This window comes from Oncorhynchus keta, chromosome 30, assembly GCF_023373465.1.
Source record: "Oncorhynchus keta strain PuntledgeMale-10-30-2019 chromosome 30, Oket_V2, whole genome shotgun sequence".
Taxonomy (NCBI): Eukaryota; Metazoa; Chordata; class Actinopteri; order Salmoniformes; family Salmonidae; genus Oncorhynchus; species Oncorhynchus keta.
In genome coordinates this window covers 219079-234737 of record NC_068450.1, presented here as the reverse complement: position 1 = coordinate 234737, position 15659 = coordinate 219079, and the positions used below count along the sequence as shown (strand labels likewise).

General features: G+C 46.9%; 1 protein-coding gene across 1 annotated transcript; it reads left to right on the top strand.

Annotated features, from left to right (window-relative positions):
- The first annotated feature begins 7602 nt into the window (after positions 1-7602).
- Positions 7603-14101, top strand: LOC127913703 (S-antigen protein-like). The gene is made up of 2 exons (XM_052486941.1): positions 7603-7655; positions 13486-14101. The coding sequence occupies exons 1-2, from the start codon at positions 7603-7605 to the stop codon at positions 14099-14101; spliced, it is 669 nt and encodes a 222-aa protein (XP_052342901.1).
- Positions 14102-15659: the final 1558 nt, after the last annotated feature.

The following is a 15659-nucleotide window of genomic DNA, read 5'->3' as shown; positions in this document are numbered from 1 at the left end:
TGTGTTGATTTCATCATGTCCATTAGGTGATGTTTTCACTCATATTGCAAAGTCACGCGCATTTGCAATATGTTTCAATGGGCAGGTACCATCACGAAATTTGACATGCTATAAAAATGCAAAATTGACTGGTCTGATGAACACAGGATGGCCGAGCAGTGATAGTTGTACATTTCATCACTCACCATCATGTCCATTAGGTGATGTTTTTTTCACTATAGAATGACGTGCATTGTTGTGCAACTGGTAACCCAAAATGGTTTAAATGCATTTACTCAAAAGTCACTGTGTTGTACATTTGCAACTTGGTTGATTTCATCATGATTAGGTATGTACACTATAGAATCATATTGCAAGTGCTCCATATGAAATTTGAATGCTCAAAAATGCAAAATTGACTGGTCTGATGGACACAGGATGGCCGAGCAGTGATAGTTGTACATTTCCATCACTTGTTGTGTTGATTTCATCATGTCCATTAGGTGATGTTTTTTCACTATAGAATCATATTGCAAATGCACGCGCATTTGCAATATGTTTCAAAAATGTGCATTTACCATATGAAATGACATGCTCAAAAATGCAAATTGATGCTCTGATGGACACAGGATGGCCGAGCAGTGATAGTTGTACATTTCCATCACTCGTTGTGTTGATTTCATCATGTCCATTAGGTGATGTTTTTACACTATAGAATCATATTGCAAGTGCGCGCGCATTTGCAATATGTTTCAATGTGCATTTTACCATATGAAATTTGACATGCTCAAAAATGCAAAATTGACTGGTCTGATGGACACAGGATGGCCGAGCAGTGATAGTTGTACATTTCCATCACTCGTTGTGTTGATTTCATCATGTCCATTAGGTGATGTTTTTACACTATAGAATCATATTGCAAGTGCGCGCATTTGCAATATGTTTCAATGTGCATTTACCATATGAAATTTGACATGCTCAAAAATGCAAAATTGACTGGTCTGATGAACACAGGATGGCTGAGCAGTGATAGTTGTACATTTCCATCACTCGTTGTGTTGATTTCATCATGTCCATTTGTTTATGTTTTCTCACTTTTGCAAAGTCACTGTGCATTTGCAATATGGTTCAATGGGCAGGTACCATCACGAATTTGTCATGCTATAAAAATCCTGCAGGAATGTGAAATTGACTGGCCCGATGAACTCGGGATAGCTGGGCAGTGATTCTGGTTCATCTCCATGGCTCGTTAGGGTTGATTTCAGAATGTCACTTTTGGTGATGGTCCCTCTCCGTTTAAACATATTGCTAATGTACAAAAGTCAACTAGCAAGTCAGTGTCCATCAGTCAATTAGATGTCATTTTGACACCAAACTGATACCAATTGACACCAAACCCACTTTTTCCAACTCATTTAGAAGCCAACTATCATATATGTCAGAGCAGGCCCATAATTCACAGCGCCTTTAGTTTAAAACATAATAAAAACGTAAAACACATAGTTACGTTCTAGCTGCGGGTCCAGGTCAGACATTATGTGAAGGCCTATGTGAGGCGACCCCGAATCCCGAGTTTCGGCTCGATAGGTCCTTCGGTGCCCGAGTAAAACCCTAATTGGTGCTGAAAATCCACTTTTTCCATGCCTTGCTATGGGGTCCTTGAATGAGCTATCGGACCGAAACGTTGGGGTCCGTCTCTATGGGCCGAGCCGGTTCCAATGCACCTAGTCTTGTGTCTCTGAGACTTTTCTAAATGTCGCCATTTTCGTAATGGTCAAAATGAATTGAAATCATTGCAAATGTACGAGGCTATTTCTCGGTCCGAGAACCTTCTAGAGCCACCTAACTCACCACGCACTATCGACCCGAGGTCTAGAACAGGTTTCTAAAGTTTCGGAACTCTAGGTCTGACGGTTCTTTTTTAGCTCGAACAAAGCTAACTATTGGAGGCACTGTCTGTCTCTACAACCCCCAATACGTCCCTCCTTCCAAGTTGTGTGTCTGTGTGATTTAGTTTTCCTTTGAAATTTTATGGGAAAAATGACTGATTTACAGTTCATGGGGTTGCCTAATCACACATATGAAGTTTTGGACAGATCTGACTTTTAACCCCTCGAAACAGCCCCTGAGACACCAATTAAGGCACTTCCGGTTGGCACAGGAAGCTATAAGTCAACACATATCCTCACTGGGCTATGCTTTTACAGAATCCTGTGTTTTAAGTCCTTACGTTAAGAATTGACTGATTTACACAGGGTTGAATGCACTATGTCTATCAAACTGCAGGCAGGTAATGGAAAACACTTTTAGGGTGATTTTAACCACTTCCGGTTGGTCCAGGAAGCCTAGAATCAACACAGGTAGACCTCATACTGGCCTGATGGACTGTTATCAAAGACAGGTTCATACGGCATTCATAACCCATATAGACTTCAGGTTGAATTTAGGGGTGCAGGCAATGTATTCCTATGGGGAGAGAAGTCAATGCAAACTATTTGAAGTAAACACCTTCTTTAACTATTAAGGGTTAATGCCACACGGTCAACGTTAGGCTTGCACGGATCGGAAGGACCTTAGGAACGTACCTGAGGTCGAATTGTGCTTCTCACCCTAACGGTTCTCTCACTGTCACCCAAAAGCAAATGACGTTGTGGGGCAGGCTTCATTTTGGGCCTACTTTTCTAATGGTCGCTGCGCTCAGACCGAGCGAGCTACGGTCAAGCGGGATATCTCGTTGAACTCGGCACGGCCTAGAGATTATGTTTATGCCATTGCCTGCTCTCTGTGTCTTTGAGAACCGCACTTTTTCACTCCATCCTTGCTGTGTGTGCGTGTGAGAGCTTTTCTTTGACATCTGTTGGGAGAAATGACTGATTTACAGTTCATGAGGGTTACCTAGTCACACATATGAAGTTTTGAAAAGATCTGACCTTTTAACCCTTGGAAACTGCCACTGTGACATCATTAAAGGCACTTCCGGTTGGCACAGGAAGCTATAAGTAAACCCATGTCTTGATTGACATAGAAACTTACAGAATCCTGAGTTTTAAGTCCTTACGTTAAGAATTGACTGATTTACACAGGGTTGAATGCACTATGTCTATCAAACTGCAGGCAGGTAATGGAAAAACACTTTTAGGGTGATTTTAACCACTTCCGGTTGGTCCAGGAAGCCTAGAATCAACACAGGTAGACCTCATACTGGCCTGATGGACTGTTACCAAAGACAGGTTCATACGGCATTCATAACCCATATAGACTTCAGGTTGAATTTAGGGGTGCAGGCAATGTATTCCTATGGGGAGAGAAATCAATGCAAACTATTTGAAGTAAACACCTTCTTTTAACTATTAAGGGTTAATGCCACACGGTCAAGGTTAGGCTTGCACGGATCGGAAGGACCTTAGGAACGTACCTGAGGTCGAATTGTGCTTCTCACCCTAACGGTTCTCTCACTGTCACCCAAAAGCAAATGACGTTGTGGGGCAGGCTTCATTTTGGGCCTACTTTTCTAATGGTCGCTGCGCTCAGACCGAGCGAGCTACGGTCAAGCGGGATATCTCGTTGAACTCGGCACGGCCTAGACATTATGTTTATGCCATTGCCTGCTCTCTGTGTCTTTGAGAACCACACTTTTCACTCCATCCTTGCTGTGTGTGCGTGTGAGAGCTTTTCTTTGACATCTGCTGGGAGAAATGACTGATTTACAGTTTAGGAGGGTTACCTGGTCACACATATGAAGTTTTGGAAAGATCTGACTTTTTTAACCCCTCGAAACAGCCCCTGAGACACCAATTAAGGCACTTCCGGTTGGCACAGGAAGCTATAAGTAAACACATGTCTTGATTGACATAGCCACTTACAGAATCCTGAGTTTTAAGTCTTTAAGTTAAGAATTGACTGATCTACACAGGGTTGAATGCACTATGTCTATCAAACTGCATGCAGTGTATGGATCAACACTGATAAGGTGATTTCAACCACTTCCGGTTGCTTCAGGAAGCTTATAATTGGCACAGGTAGACCTCATAGTGGTCTGATGGACTGTCATAGAAGACAGGTTCATAAGTCATTCATAACCCACATAGGCTTCAGGTTGAATTTAGGGGTGCAGGCAATGTATTCCTATGGGGAGAGAAGTCAATGCAAACTCTTTGAAGTAAACACCTTATTTTAACTATTAAGGGTTAATGCCACATGGTCAAGGTTAGGCTTGCACGGATCGGGAGGACCTCAGGAACGTACCTGAGGTCGAATTGTGCTTCTCACCCTAACGGTTCTCTCACTGTCACCCAAAAGCAAATGACATTGAGGGCCAGGCTTCCTTTGCGCCTTCTTTTTTTTCAAGGTCGCTGCACTCAGAGCGAGCTACGGTCAAGCGGGGCGTCTCGTTGAACTCTGCACAGCCTGGAGACTATGGTGATGCCATTTTTTGTGTTGATTTCAGAATGCCATTTTGGTGATGGTCCCTCTCCGTTTAAACATATTGCTAATGTACAAAAGTCAACTAGCAAGTCAGTGTCCACCAGTCAATTAGATGTCATTCTGACACCAAACTGATACCAATTGACACCAAACCCACTTTTTTCCAACTCATTTAGAAGCCAACTATCACATATGTCAGAGCAGGCCCATAATTCACAGCGCCATTAGTTTAAAACATAATAAAAACGTAAAACACATAGTTACGTTCTAGCTGCGGGTCCAGGTCAGACATTATGTGAAGGCCTATGTGAGGCGACCCCGAATCCCGAGTTTCGGCTCGATAGGTCCTTCGGTGCCCGAGTAAAACCCTAATTGGTGCTGAAAATCCACTTTTTTCCATGCCTTGCTATGGGGTCCTTGAATGAGCGATCGGACCGAAACGTTGGGGTCCGTCTCTATGGGCCGAGCCGGTTCCAATGCACCTAGTCTTGTGTCTCTGAGACTTTTCTAAATGTCGCCATTTTCGTAATGGTCAAAATGAATTGAAATCATTGCAAATGTACGAGGCTATTTCTCGTCCGAGAACCTTCTAGAGCCACCTAACTCACCACGCACTATCGACCCGAGGTCTAGAACAGGTTTCTAAAGTTTCGGAACTCTAGGTCTGACGGTTCTTTTTTAGCTCGAACAAAGCTAACTATTGGAGGCACTGTCTGTCTCTACAACCCCAATACGTCCCTCCTTCCAAGTTGTGTGTCTGTGTGATTTAGTTTTCCTTTGAAATTTTATGGGAAAATGACTGATTTACAGTTCATGGGGGTTGCCTAATCACACATATGAAGTTTTGGACAGATCTGACTTTTTAACCCTCGAAACAGCCCCTGAGACACCAATTAAGGCACTTCCGGTTGTCACAGGAAGCTATAAGTCAACACATATCCTCACTGGGCTATGCTTTTACAGAATCCTGAGTTTTAAGTCCTTACGTTAAGAATTGACTGATTTACACAGGGTTGAATGCACTATGTCTATCAAACTGCAGGCAGGTAATGGAAAAACACTTTTAGGGTGATTTTAACCACTTCCGGTTGGTCCAGGAAGCTTAGAATCAACACAGGTAGACCTCATACTGGCCTGATGGACTGTTACCAAAGACAGGTTCATACGGCATTCATAACCCATATAGACTTCAGGTTGAATTTAGGGTAAAGGCAATGTATTCCTATGGGGAGAGAAATCAATGCAAACTTTTGAAGTAAACACCATCTTTTAACTATTAAGGGTTAATGCCACACTGTCAACGTTAGGCTTGCACGGATCGGAAGGACCTTAGGAACATACCTGAGGTCGAATTGTGCTTCTCACCCTAACGGTTCTCTCACTGTCACCCAAAAGCAAATGACGTTGTGGGGCAGGCTTCATTTTGGGCCTACTTTTCTAATGGTCGCTGCGCTCAGACCGAGCGAGCTACGGTCAAGCGGGATATCTCGTTGAACCCGGCACGGCCTAGACATTATGTTTATGCCATTGCCTGCTCTCTGTGTCTTTAAGAACCGCACTTTTTCACTCCATCCTTGCTGTGTGTGCGTGTGAGAGCTTTTCTTTGACATCTGCTGGGAGAAATGACTGATTTACAGTTCACGAGGGTTACCTAGTCACACATATGAAGTTTTGAAAAGATCTGACCTTTTAACCCATGGAAACTGCCACTGTGACACCATTAAAGGCACTTCCGGTTGGCACAGGAAGCTATAAATAAACTCATATCATGATTGGGGTATGCCTTTACAGAATCCCGAGTTTTAAGTCTTTACGTTAAGAACTGAGTTATTTACGGAGGGTTTAGTGAGTGTGTGTTATTTCAGAAAATCATAGAAAATCACAGAAATCTCGCAGAGCTCCGCAGCACACTTTAAAAAGATTCGTAAGAACAACCTGCAACTGGATCTGTAACCGTTGAAAAAAAAAACACCTATCCGTGAACATCACCAAGGTGTCGTTGTACGATTTCTCTTAAATGACGATAGATAAATGGCTGGTTCTTTTTTTTATTGACACCGGAGGCTCCTTGACTTTGACGTGAAGTGGAAAAATAATTTCTCTATTTTCATTTTGGACCTTTAATCCCAGATAAATGGCCATAACTCAAAAACCGTTGAGGCCTAGACGCCATCTTGTTCGGGGCCAACTGCCCATTATGCCGCCCCTACGCTCACCGAGTTTCGGCTTCTAAATATTTTCAGTTTTCGAGATAAGGCCCCGTCGTGAATCGTGATGTTTTGTAGCAATAGCCATATGATTGCTTATGCCCTCTTGTGGGAATTTCCGGGACATGGGAAAAATGACATAAATCTTATTATTTTTGTAAAACGGAAACCGAATGTCCGACAACGTTCATTTGATGACTTCCTGGTAGGTCCGGCCCTGCCGCTCGCCCGACGCCGTCCGCGAATTTTACAAACGATTTCGGACGCCTAGTAAGGGACCGTACATTTGCAATATGGACTTTCTCACTAACCATACAGGTACTGCCGAATTCTTCCCTTATGTATGTTAGGAGGATGATCCTGACTTTGATCCTGAATTTAGTACAGTTAGGAGGATGATCCTGACTTTGATCCGGGGATTAATAAGGTTGGGAGGATGATCCTGGGTTTAATACGGTTGGGAGGATGATCCTGGGTGTAATACGGTTGGGAGGATGATCCTGACTCATAACTTTATTGCACAGTCATATCATATCTTTAATTAGACAGGTATGACAGCGAGGTCACTGAACTATAGAGCTGGATCTTCCAAAACACCTAGAATGATTGATCTTGTACACACCCAGGTACTGTAGGTCAAGTCTCATCTATTCTTCTCCAATAAAATGCTTGTTGTGGTACCTTTTAAAACAAAACCATAACTGTGACATTTTCTCATAGTCTGTGAAATTAAATATATTTCCTTATTAGGTATAAACCCCAAATAAAGAGAAATTGCTCTGTTTGGATTGACAACTCAGTCGCTCAATAAAAGTGTGGCCTTTTTGGTGGTCATACACTGTCCCCTGCTGGTCAATATGAGGATAACATGGTCATACACTGTCCCCTGCTGGTCAATATGAGGATAACATGGTCATACACTGTCCCCTGCTGGTCAATATGAGGATAACATGGTCATACACTGCCACCTGCTGGTCAATATGAGGATAACATGGTCATCCACTGTCCCCTGCTGGTCAATATGAGGATAACAGATGTTAACAGGTCATACACTGCCACCTGCTGGTCAATATGAGGATAACAGATGTTAACAGGTCATACACTGCCACCTGCTGGTCAATGAGGATAATAGATGTTAACAGGTCATACACTGCCACCTGCTGGTCAATGTGAGGATAATAGATGTTAACAGGTCATACACTGCCACCTGCTGGTCAATATTTTTTTGTTATTATGGGTTTGTCATTATGGGTTTTGTGTGTAAATTGATGAGGGGGGAAAAAACAATTGAATCAATTTTAGAATAACGCTGTAACCTAACAAAAAGAAAAAAATCCCAGAAACAATCATGTCAATCTTTCTTGACGTTTTTTATCGAGGTAAAGTAGGTTTTAAATCAGACATTCACCATTAAATCTCTTGTTGGCAATAACTTTCGTTCGCAATAATATCAAAACAACTGCTAATTTCTCCCCTGCCAAACACAACTCGGCTCATATCTAGACATGTGGGAGGGTGTATAGTAAGTAGTGGGAGGGACATTGTAGTTGTGTATATTACTGCTGGTTGGTCATCAGTAGTAGAGGGAGGGACATTGTAGGTGTATCTGTAGACCAGGGTGTATCTATAATGGGATTTGGTTGGTTTGTTTGATGTGAAGACTGTGAATGATGCTTGCTGTACTAACTGATGGTCCAAATGCCAACCCTCAGCTCAGCAATACACAGATACCAAGTACTGGGTCATTGTTTCATCCACACCTGTATGAGACAGAGTCTCCCCTGTCCGTCTGTCATGGCCCGGTACGTGGCTACTCGCCTGTGGCCCAGGGGTCTACTTCATAATGGAGGATTTGGGGGATTTAAAGTTTATATATATACACCGCTCAAAAAAATAAAGGGTACACTTAAACAACACAATGTAACTCCAAGTCAATCACGCTTCTGTGAAATCAAACTGTCCACTTAGGAAGCAACACTGATTGACAATAAATGTCACATGCTGTTGTGCAAATGGAATAGACAACAGGTGGAAATTATAGGCAATTAGCAAGACATCCCCCAATAAAGGAGTGGTTCTGCAGGTGGTGACCACAGACCACTTCTCAGTTCCTATGCTTCCTGGCTGATGTTTTGGTCACTTTTGAATGCTGGCGGTGCTTTCACTCTAGTGGTAGCATGAGACGGAGTCTACAACCCACACAAGTGGCTCAGGTAGTGCAGCTCATCCAGGATGGAACATCAATGCGAGCAGTGGCAAGAAGGTTTGCTGTGTCTGTTAGCGTAGTGTCCAGACCATGGAGGCGCTACCAGGAGACAGGCCAGTACATCAGGAGACGTGGAGGAGGGCGTAGGAGGGCAACAACCCAGCAGAAGGACCGCTACTTCCGCCTTTGTGCAAGGAGGAGCAGGAGGAACACTGCCAGAGCCCTGCAAAATTACCTCCAGCAGGCCACAAATGTGCATGTGTCTGCTCAAACGGTCAGAAACAGACTCCATGAGGGTGGTAATGAGGGCCCGACTAGGTACCGAGATGAAATCCTCAGACCCCTTGTGAGACCATATGCTGATGCGGTTGGCCCTGGGTTCCTCCTAATACAAGACAATGCTAGACCTCATGTGGCTGGAGTGTGTCAGCAGTTCTTGCAAGAGGAAGGCATTGATGCTATGGACTGGCCCGTTCCCCAGACCTGAATCCAATTGAGCACATCTGGGACATCATGTCTCGCTCCATCCACCAACGCCACTTTGCACCACAGACTGTCCAGGAGTTGGCAGATGCTTTAGTCCAGGTCTGGGAGGAGATCCCTCAGGAGGCCACCCTGTAGGGAGGTCATACAGGCACGTGGAGGCCACACACTACCGAGCCTCATTTTGACTTGTTTTAAGGACATTACATCAAAGTTGGAGTGTGGTTTTCCACTTTAATTTTGAGTGTGACTCCAAATCCAGACCTCCATGGGTTGATAAATTTGATTTCCATTGATAATTTTTGTGTGATTTTGTTGTCAGCACATTCAACTATGTAAAGAAAAACGTATTTAATAAGAATATTTCATTCATTCAGATCTAGGATGTGTTATTTTAGTGTTCCCTTTATTTTTTTGAGCAGTGTATATACATGATATGTTGTTTCTGCTACTACAGTAAATAAATAAATAGATGTTCTTGGAAGATGTTAAACAACTATATGAATCTGCTACTACAGTAAATAAATAAATAGATGTTCTTGGAAGATGTTAAACAACTATATGAATCTGCTACTACAGTAAATAAATAAATATATGTTCTTGGAAGATGTTAAACAACTATATGAATCTGCTACTACAGTAAATAAATAAATAGATGTTCTTGGAAGATGTTAAACAACTATATGAATCTGCTACTACAGTAAATAAATAAATAGATGTTCTTGGAAGATGTTAAACAACTATATGAATCTGCTACTACAGTAAATAAATAAATAGATGTTCTTGGAAGATGTTAAACAACTATATGAATCTGCTACTACAGTAAATAAATAAATAGATGTTCTTGGAAGATGTTAAACAACTATATGAATCTGCTACTACAGTAAATAAATAAATAGATGTTCTTGGAAGATGTTAAACAACTATATGAATCTGCTACTACAGTAAATAAATAAATAGATGTTCTTGGAAGATGTTAAACAACTATATGAATATGCTACTACAGTAAATAAATAAATAGATGTTCTTGGAAGATGTTAAACAACTATATGAATCTGCTACTTAAATAAATAAATAGGTCCTGATGAATCTGTAAAAAATAAATAAATATATGTTCTTGGAAATGTTAATCCATTTGCTCTCTAAATAAATAAATATATGTTCTTGGAAGATGTGGAGAAAGGGAAATAAATAAATAGGAAGATGAAGGAGACATTTTATATCTTCTCTAAAAATAAATAAATAGATGTTTGTATTCCTTCTCTATAACCCCTACAGTAAATAAATAAATAGATGTTCTTGGGATGTTAAACCCAGGGATGCTGTAAAACCCATAGAAAGGGAAGGAAGGAAGGAGACATTTTATATCTTCTCAAAGGGCCCAGGGCCCCTAGAGTTGGGCCCAGGGCCCCTAGAGTTGGGCCCAGGGCCCCTAGAGTTGGGCCCAGGGCCTCTAGAGTTGGGCCCAGGGCCCCTAGAGTTGGGCCCAGGGCCCCTAGAGTTGGGCCCAGGGCCCCTAGAGTTGGGCCCAGGGCCTCTAGAGTTGGGCCCAGGGCCCCTAGAGTTGGGCCCAGGGCCGCTAGAGTTGGGCCCAGGGCCGCTAGAGTTGGGCCCAGGGCCTCTAGAGTTGGGCCCAGGGCCGCTAGAGTTGGGCCCAGGGCCGCTAGCGTTAACCAGTAGTATCTACCAGGTATAATGAATCATAACCAGTAGTATATATGCAACATATTTCTTCTAAGAACATCGTTAGTGACAGTTTGACAGGTAATGGAATACAAACTGAAGTCTACAAACTGAAATGGTCACGTCCGCACGCAGTCCCTCGAGTCTTCCTAGAATGCTAAGATCTAGCTAGCTAGCTAAGCATAGCGTTGGAGTCAACGCCATTAATTAATTAACTACATATAGCGCAGGAATATGACCCTTGTTATAGGGCAGGAATATGACCCTTGTTATAGGGCAGGAATATGACCCTTGTTATAGGGCCTGAATATGACCCTTGTTATTGGGCAGGAATATGACCCTTGTTATAGGGCCTGAATAGAAACCTTGATTTGAAAAGATAGAGTCGATGCAGCCGCACCTTAAAAAATCTATTTGGCATAACATCCCCATCAAAATATGTCTGTTCTAGCTAGAGATATCAGTTGTAGAGATATCAGTTGTAGAGATATCAGTTGTAGAGATATCAGTTGTAGAGATATCAGTTGTAGCGATATCAGTTGTAGCGATATCAGTTGTAGCGATATCAGTTGTAGCGATATCAGTTGTAGCGATATCAGTTGTAGCGATATCATTTTTTTTTCAATCAGTTGATGTCGGCCTTCCACATCTGCGGTGAAAGGTGTCAGAGCTACGGAGGTGTCAGAGCCAACTCTAGGGGCCCTGGGCCCCGTTAGCAGCCCTGAGCCCCTTTAGCAGCCCTGGGCCCCTTGAGCAACCCTGGGCCCCTTTAGCAGCCCTGGGCCCCTTTAGCAGCCGTGGGCCTCTTTAGCAGCTTTGGGCCCAACTCTAGCAGCCCTGGGCCCCTTTAGCAGCCCTGGGCCCCCTTTAGCAGCTCTGGGCCCTGTTAGCAGCTCTGGGCCCCGTTAGCAGCCCTGGGCCCCGTTAGCAGCCCTGGGCCCCTTTAGCAGCCCTGGGCCCCTTTAGCAGCTCTGGGCCCAACTCTAGCAGCCCTGGGCCCCTTTAGCAGTCCTGGGCCCCGTCAGCAGCTCTGGGCCCAACTCTAGCAGCCCTGGGCCCCTTTAGCAGCCCTGGGCCCCCCTTTAGCAGCCCTGAGCCCCAACTTTAGCAGCCCTGGGCCCCGTTAGCAGCCTGGGCCCTGTAGAGTTAGCAGCCCTGGGCCCCGTTAGCAGCCCTGGGACACATTAGCAGCCCTGGGCCCCGTTAGCAGCCCTGGGCCCCTTTAGCAGCCCTGGGCCCCGTTAGCAGCCCTCGGCCACGTTAGCAGCCCTGGGCCCCGTTTGCAGCCCTTAACCCCTTTATCAGCCCTGGGCCCAACTCTAGCAGCCCTGGGCCCCTTTAGCAGCCCTGGTCCCCTGTAGCAGCCCTGGGCCCCGTTAGCAGCCCTGGGCCCCTTTAGCAGCTCTGGGCCCAACTCTAGCAGCCCTGGGCCCCTTTAGCAGCCCTGGGCCCCGTCAGCAGCTCTGGGCCCCGTCAGCAGCCCTGAGCCACTTGAGCAGACCTGGGCCCCGTTTGCAGCCCTGAACCCCTTTATCAGCCCTGGGCCCCGTTAGCAGCCCTGGGCCACGTTAGCAGCCCTGGGCCCCGTTAGCAGCTCTGGGCCCAACTCTAGCAGCCCTGGGCCCCTTTAGCAGCCCTGGGCCCCTGTAGCAGCCCTGGGCCCCGTTAGCAGCCCTGGGCCTCTTTAGCAGCTCTGGGCCCAACTCTAGCAGCCCTGGGCCCCTTTAGCAGCCCTGGGCCCCTTTAGCAGCCCTGAGCCCCTTTAGCAGCCCTGTGCCCCGTTAGCAGCCCTGGGCCACGTTAGCAGCCCTGGGCCCCTTCAGCAGCCCTGGGCCCCGTTAGCAGCCCTGGGCCCCTTTAGCACCCCTGGGCCCCGTTAGCAGCCCTGGGCCACGTTAGCAGCCCTGGGCCCCTTTAGCAGCCCTGGGCCCCGTTAGCAGCCCTGGGCCCCGTTAGCAGCCCTGGGCCCCGTTAGCAGCCCTGGGCCCCGTTAGCAGCCCTGGGCCCCGTTAGCAGCCCTGGGCCCCGTTAGCAGCCCTGGGCCCCGTTAGCAGCCCTGGGCCCCTTTAGCAGCCCTGGGCCCCTTTAGCAGCCCTGGGCCCCGTTAGCAGCCCTGGGCCCCGTTAGCAGCCCTGGGCCCCTTTAGCAGCCCTGGGCCCCGTTAGCAGCCCTGGGCCCCGTGAGCAGCCCTGGGCCCCTTTAGCAGCCCTGGGCCCCGTTAGCAGCACTGCATACCACTGCTGGCTTGCTTCTGAAGCTAAGCAGGGTTGGTCCTGGTCAGTACCTGGATGGGAGACCAGATGCTAATGGAAGTGGTGTTGGAGGGCCAGTAGGAGGCACTCTTTCTCTGGTCGAAAAAAATATTGGGGACACTGCCCTGTGTAGGGTGTCCTGACTCTCTGAGGTCATTAAAGATCCCATGGCACTTATCGTAAGAGTAGGGGTGTTAACCCCGGTGTCCTGGCTAAATTCCCACTCTTTCCCTCAAACCATCAACTCTAGGGGCCCTGGTCCCAACTCTAGGGGCCCTGGGCCCAACTCTAGGGGCCCTGGGCCCAACTCTAGGGGCCATGGGCCCAACTCTAGGGGCCCTGGGCCCAACTCTAGCGGCCCTGGGCCCAACTCTAGCGGCCCTGGGCCCAACTCTAGCGTCCCTGGGCCCAACTCTAGCGTCCCTGGACCCAACTCTAGCGGCCCTGGGCCCAACTCTAGCGTCCCTGGGCCCAACTCTAGCGTCCCTGGGTCCAACTCTAGCGGCCCTGGGCCCAACGCTAGCGGCCCTGGGCCCAACTCTAGCGGCCCTGGGCCCAACTCTAGCGGCCCTGGGCCCAACTCTAGCGGCCCTGGGCCCAACTCTAGGGGCCCTGGGCCCAACTCTAGCGGCCATGGGCCCAACTCTAGCGGCCATGGGCCCAACTCTAGCGTCCCTGGGCCCAACTCTAGCGTCCCTGGGTCCAACTCTAGCGGCCCTGGGCCCAACGCTAGCGGCCCTGGGCCCAACTCTAGTGGCCCTGGGCCCAACTCTAGCGGCCCTGGGCCCAACTCTAGCGGCCCTGGGCCCAACTCTAGGGGCCCTGGGCCCAACTCTAGCGGCCATGGGCCCAACTCTAGGGGCTGAAACCACACGATTTCTTTTGCATTAAAATGTCAACATCATCTGACACTCCAAAAATTACTATTTTGACAGGTGTCCTGTTCCGTGGCTCAAAACACGACAGGATAATAATGAAATCAAGCGAGGCCAACAAACGTTCCTTCTGGTCGGCAGAAACACACGAAACCAATACAAGCGCCCTCGTATGTAACAGAAGAGGAAGAGGCGCCCTTGTATTTAACAGAAGAGGAAGAGGCGCCCTCGTATTTAACAGAAGAGGAAGAGGCGCCCTCGTATTTAACAGAAGAGGAAGAGGCGCCCTCGTATGTAACAGAAGAGGAAGAGGCGCCCTCGTATCTAACAGAAGAGGAAGAGGCGCCCTCGTATTTAACAGAAGAGGAAGAGGCGCCCTCGTATTTAACAGAAGAGGAAGAGGCGCCCTCGTATTTAACAGAAGAGGAAGAGGCCCCTGTATTTAACAGAAGAGGAAGAGGCGCCCGTATTTAACAGAAGAGGAAGAGGCGCCCTCGTATCTAACAGAAGAGGAAGAGGCGCCCTCGTATTTAACAGAAGAGGAAGAGGCACCCTCGTATTTAACAGAAGAGGAAGAGGCGCCCTCGTTTTAACAGAAGAGAGGAAGAGGCCCCTGGGCAGAAGAGGAAGAGGCGCCCCGTATTTAACAGAAGAGGAAGAGGCGCCCTCGTATCTAACAGAAGAGGAAGAGGCGCCCTCGTATCTAACAGAAGAGGAAGAGGCGCCCTCGTATTTAACAGAAGAGGAAGAGGCGCCCCGTATTTAACAGAAGAGGAAGAGGCGCCCTCGTATTTAACAGAAGAGGAAGAGCGCCCTCGTATCTAACAGAAGAGGAAGAGGGCGCCCTCGTATTTAACAGAAGAGGAAGAGGCGCCCTCGTAATTTAACAGAAGAGGAAGAGGCGCCCTCGTATCTAACAGAAGAGGAAGAGGCGCCCGTATTTAACAGAAGAGGAAGAGGCCCCGTATTTAACAGAAGAGGAAGAGGCGCCCTCGTATTTAACAGAAGAGGAAGAGGCGCCCTCGTATTTAACAGAAGAGGAAGAGGAGCCCTCGTATTTAACAGAAGAGGAAGAGGCGCCCTCGTATCTAACAGAAGAGGAAGAGGCGCCCTCGTATTTAACAGAAGAGGAAGAGGCGCCCTCGTATTTAACAGAAGAGGAAGAGGCGCCCTCGTATTTAACAGAAGAGGAAGAGGCAGCCTCGTATTTAACAGAAGAGGAAGAGGCGCCCTCGTATTTAACAGAAGAAGAAGAGGCACCCTCGTATTTAACAGAAGAGGAAGAGGCGCCCTCGTATTTCACAGAAGAGGAAGAGGCGCCCTCGTATTTAACAGAAGAGGAAGAGGCGCCCTCGTATCTAACAGAAGAGGAAGAGGCGCCCTCGTATTTAACAGAAGAGGAAGAGGTGCCCTCGTATTTAACAGAAGAGGAAGAGGCGCCCTCGTATTTAACAGAAGAGGAAGAGGCGCCCTCGTATTTAACAGAAGAGGAAGAGGCGCCCTCGTATTTAACAGAAGAGGAAGAGGCGCCCTCGTATTTAACAGAAGA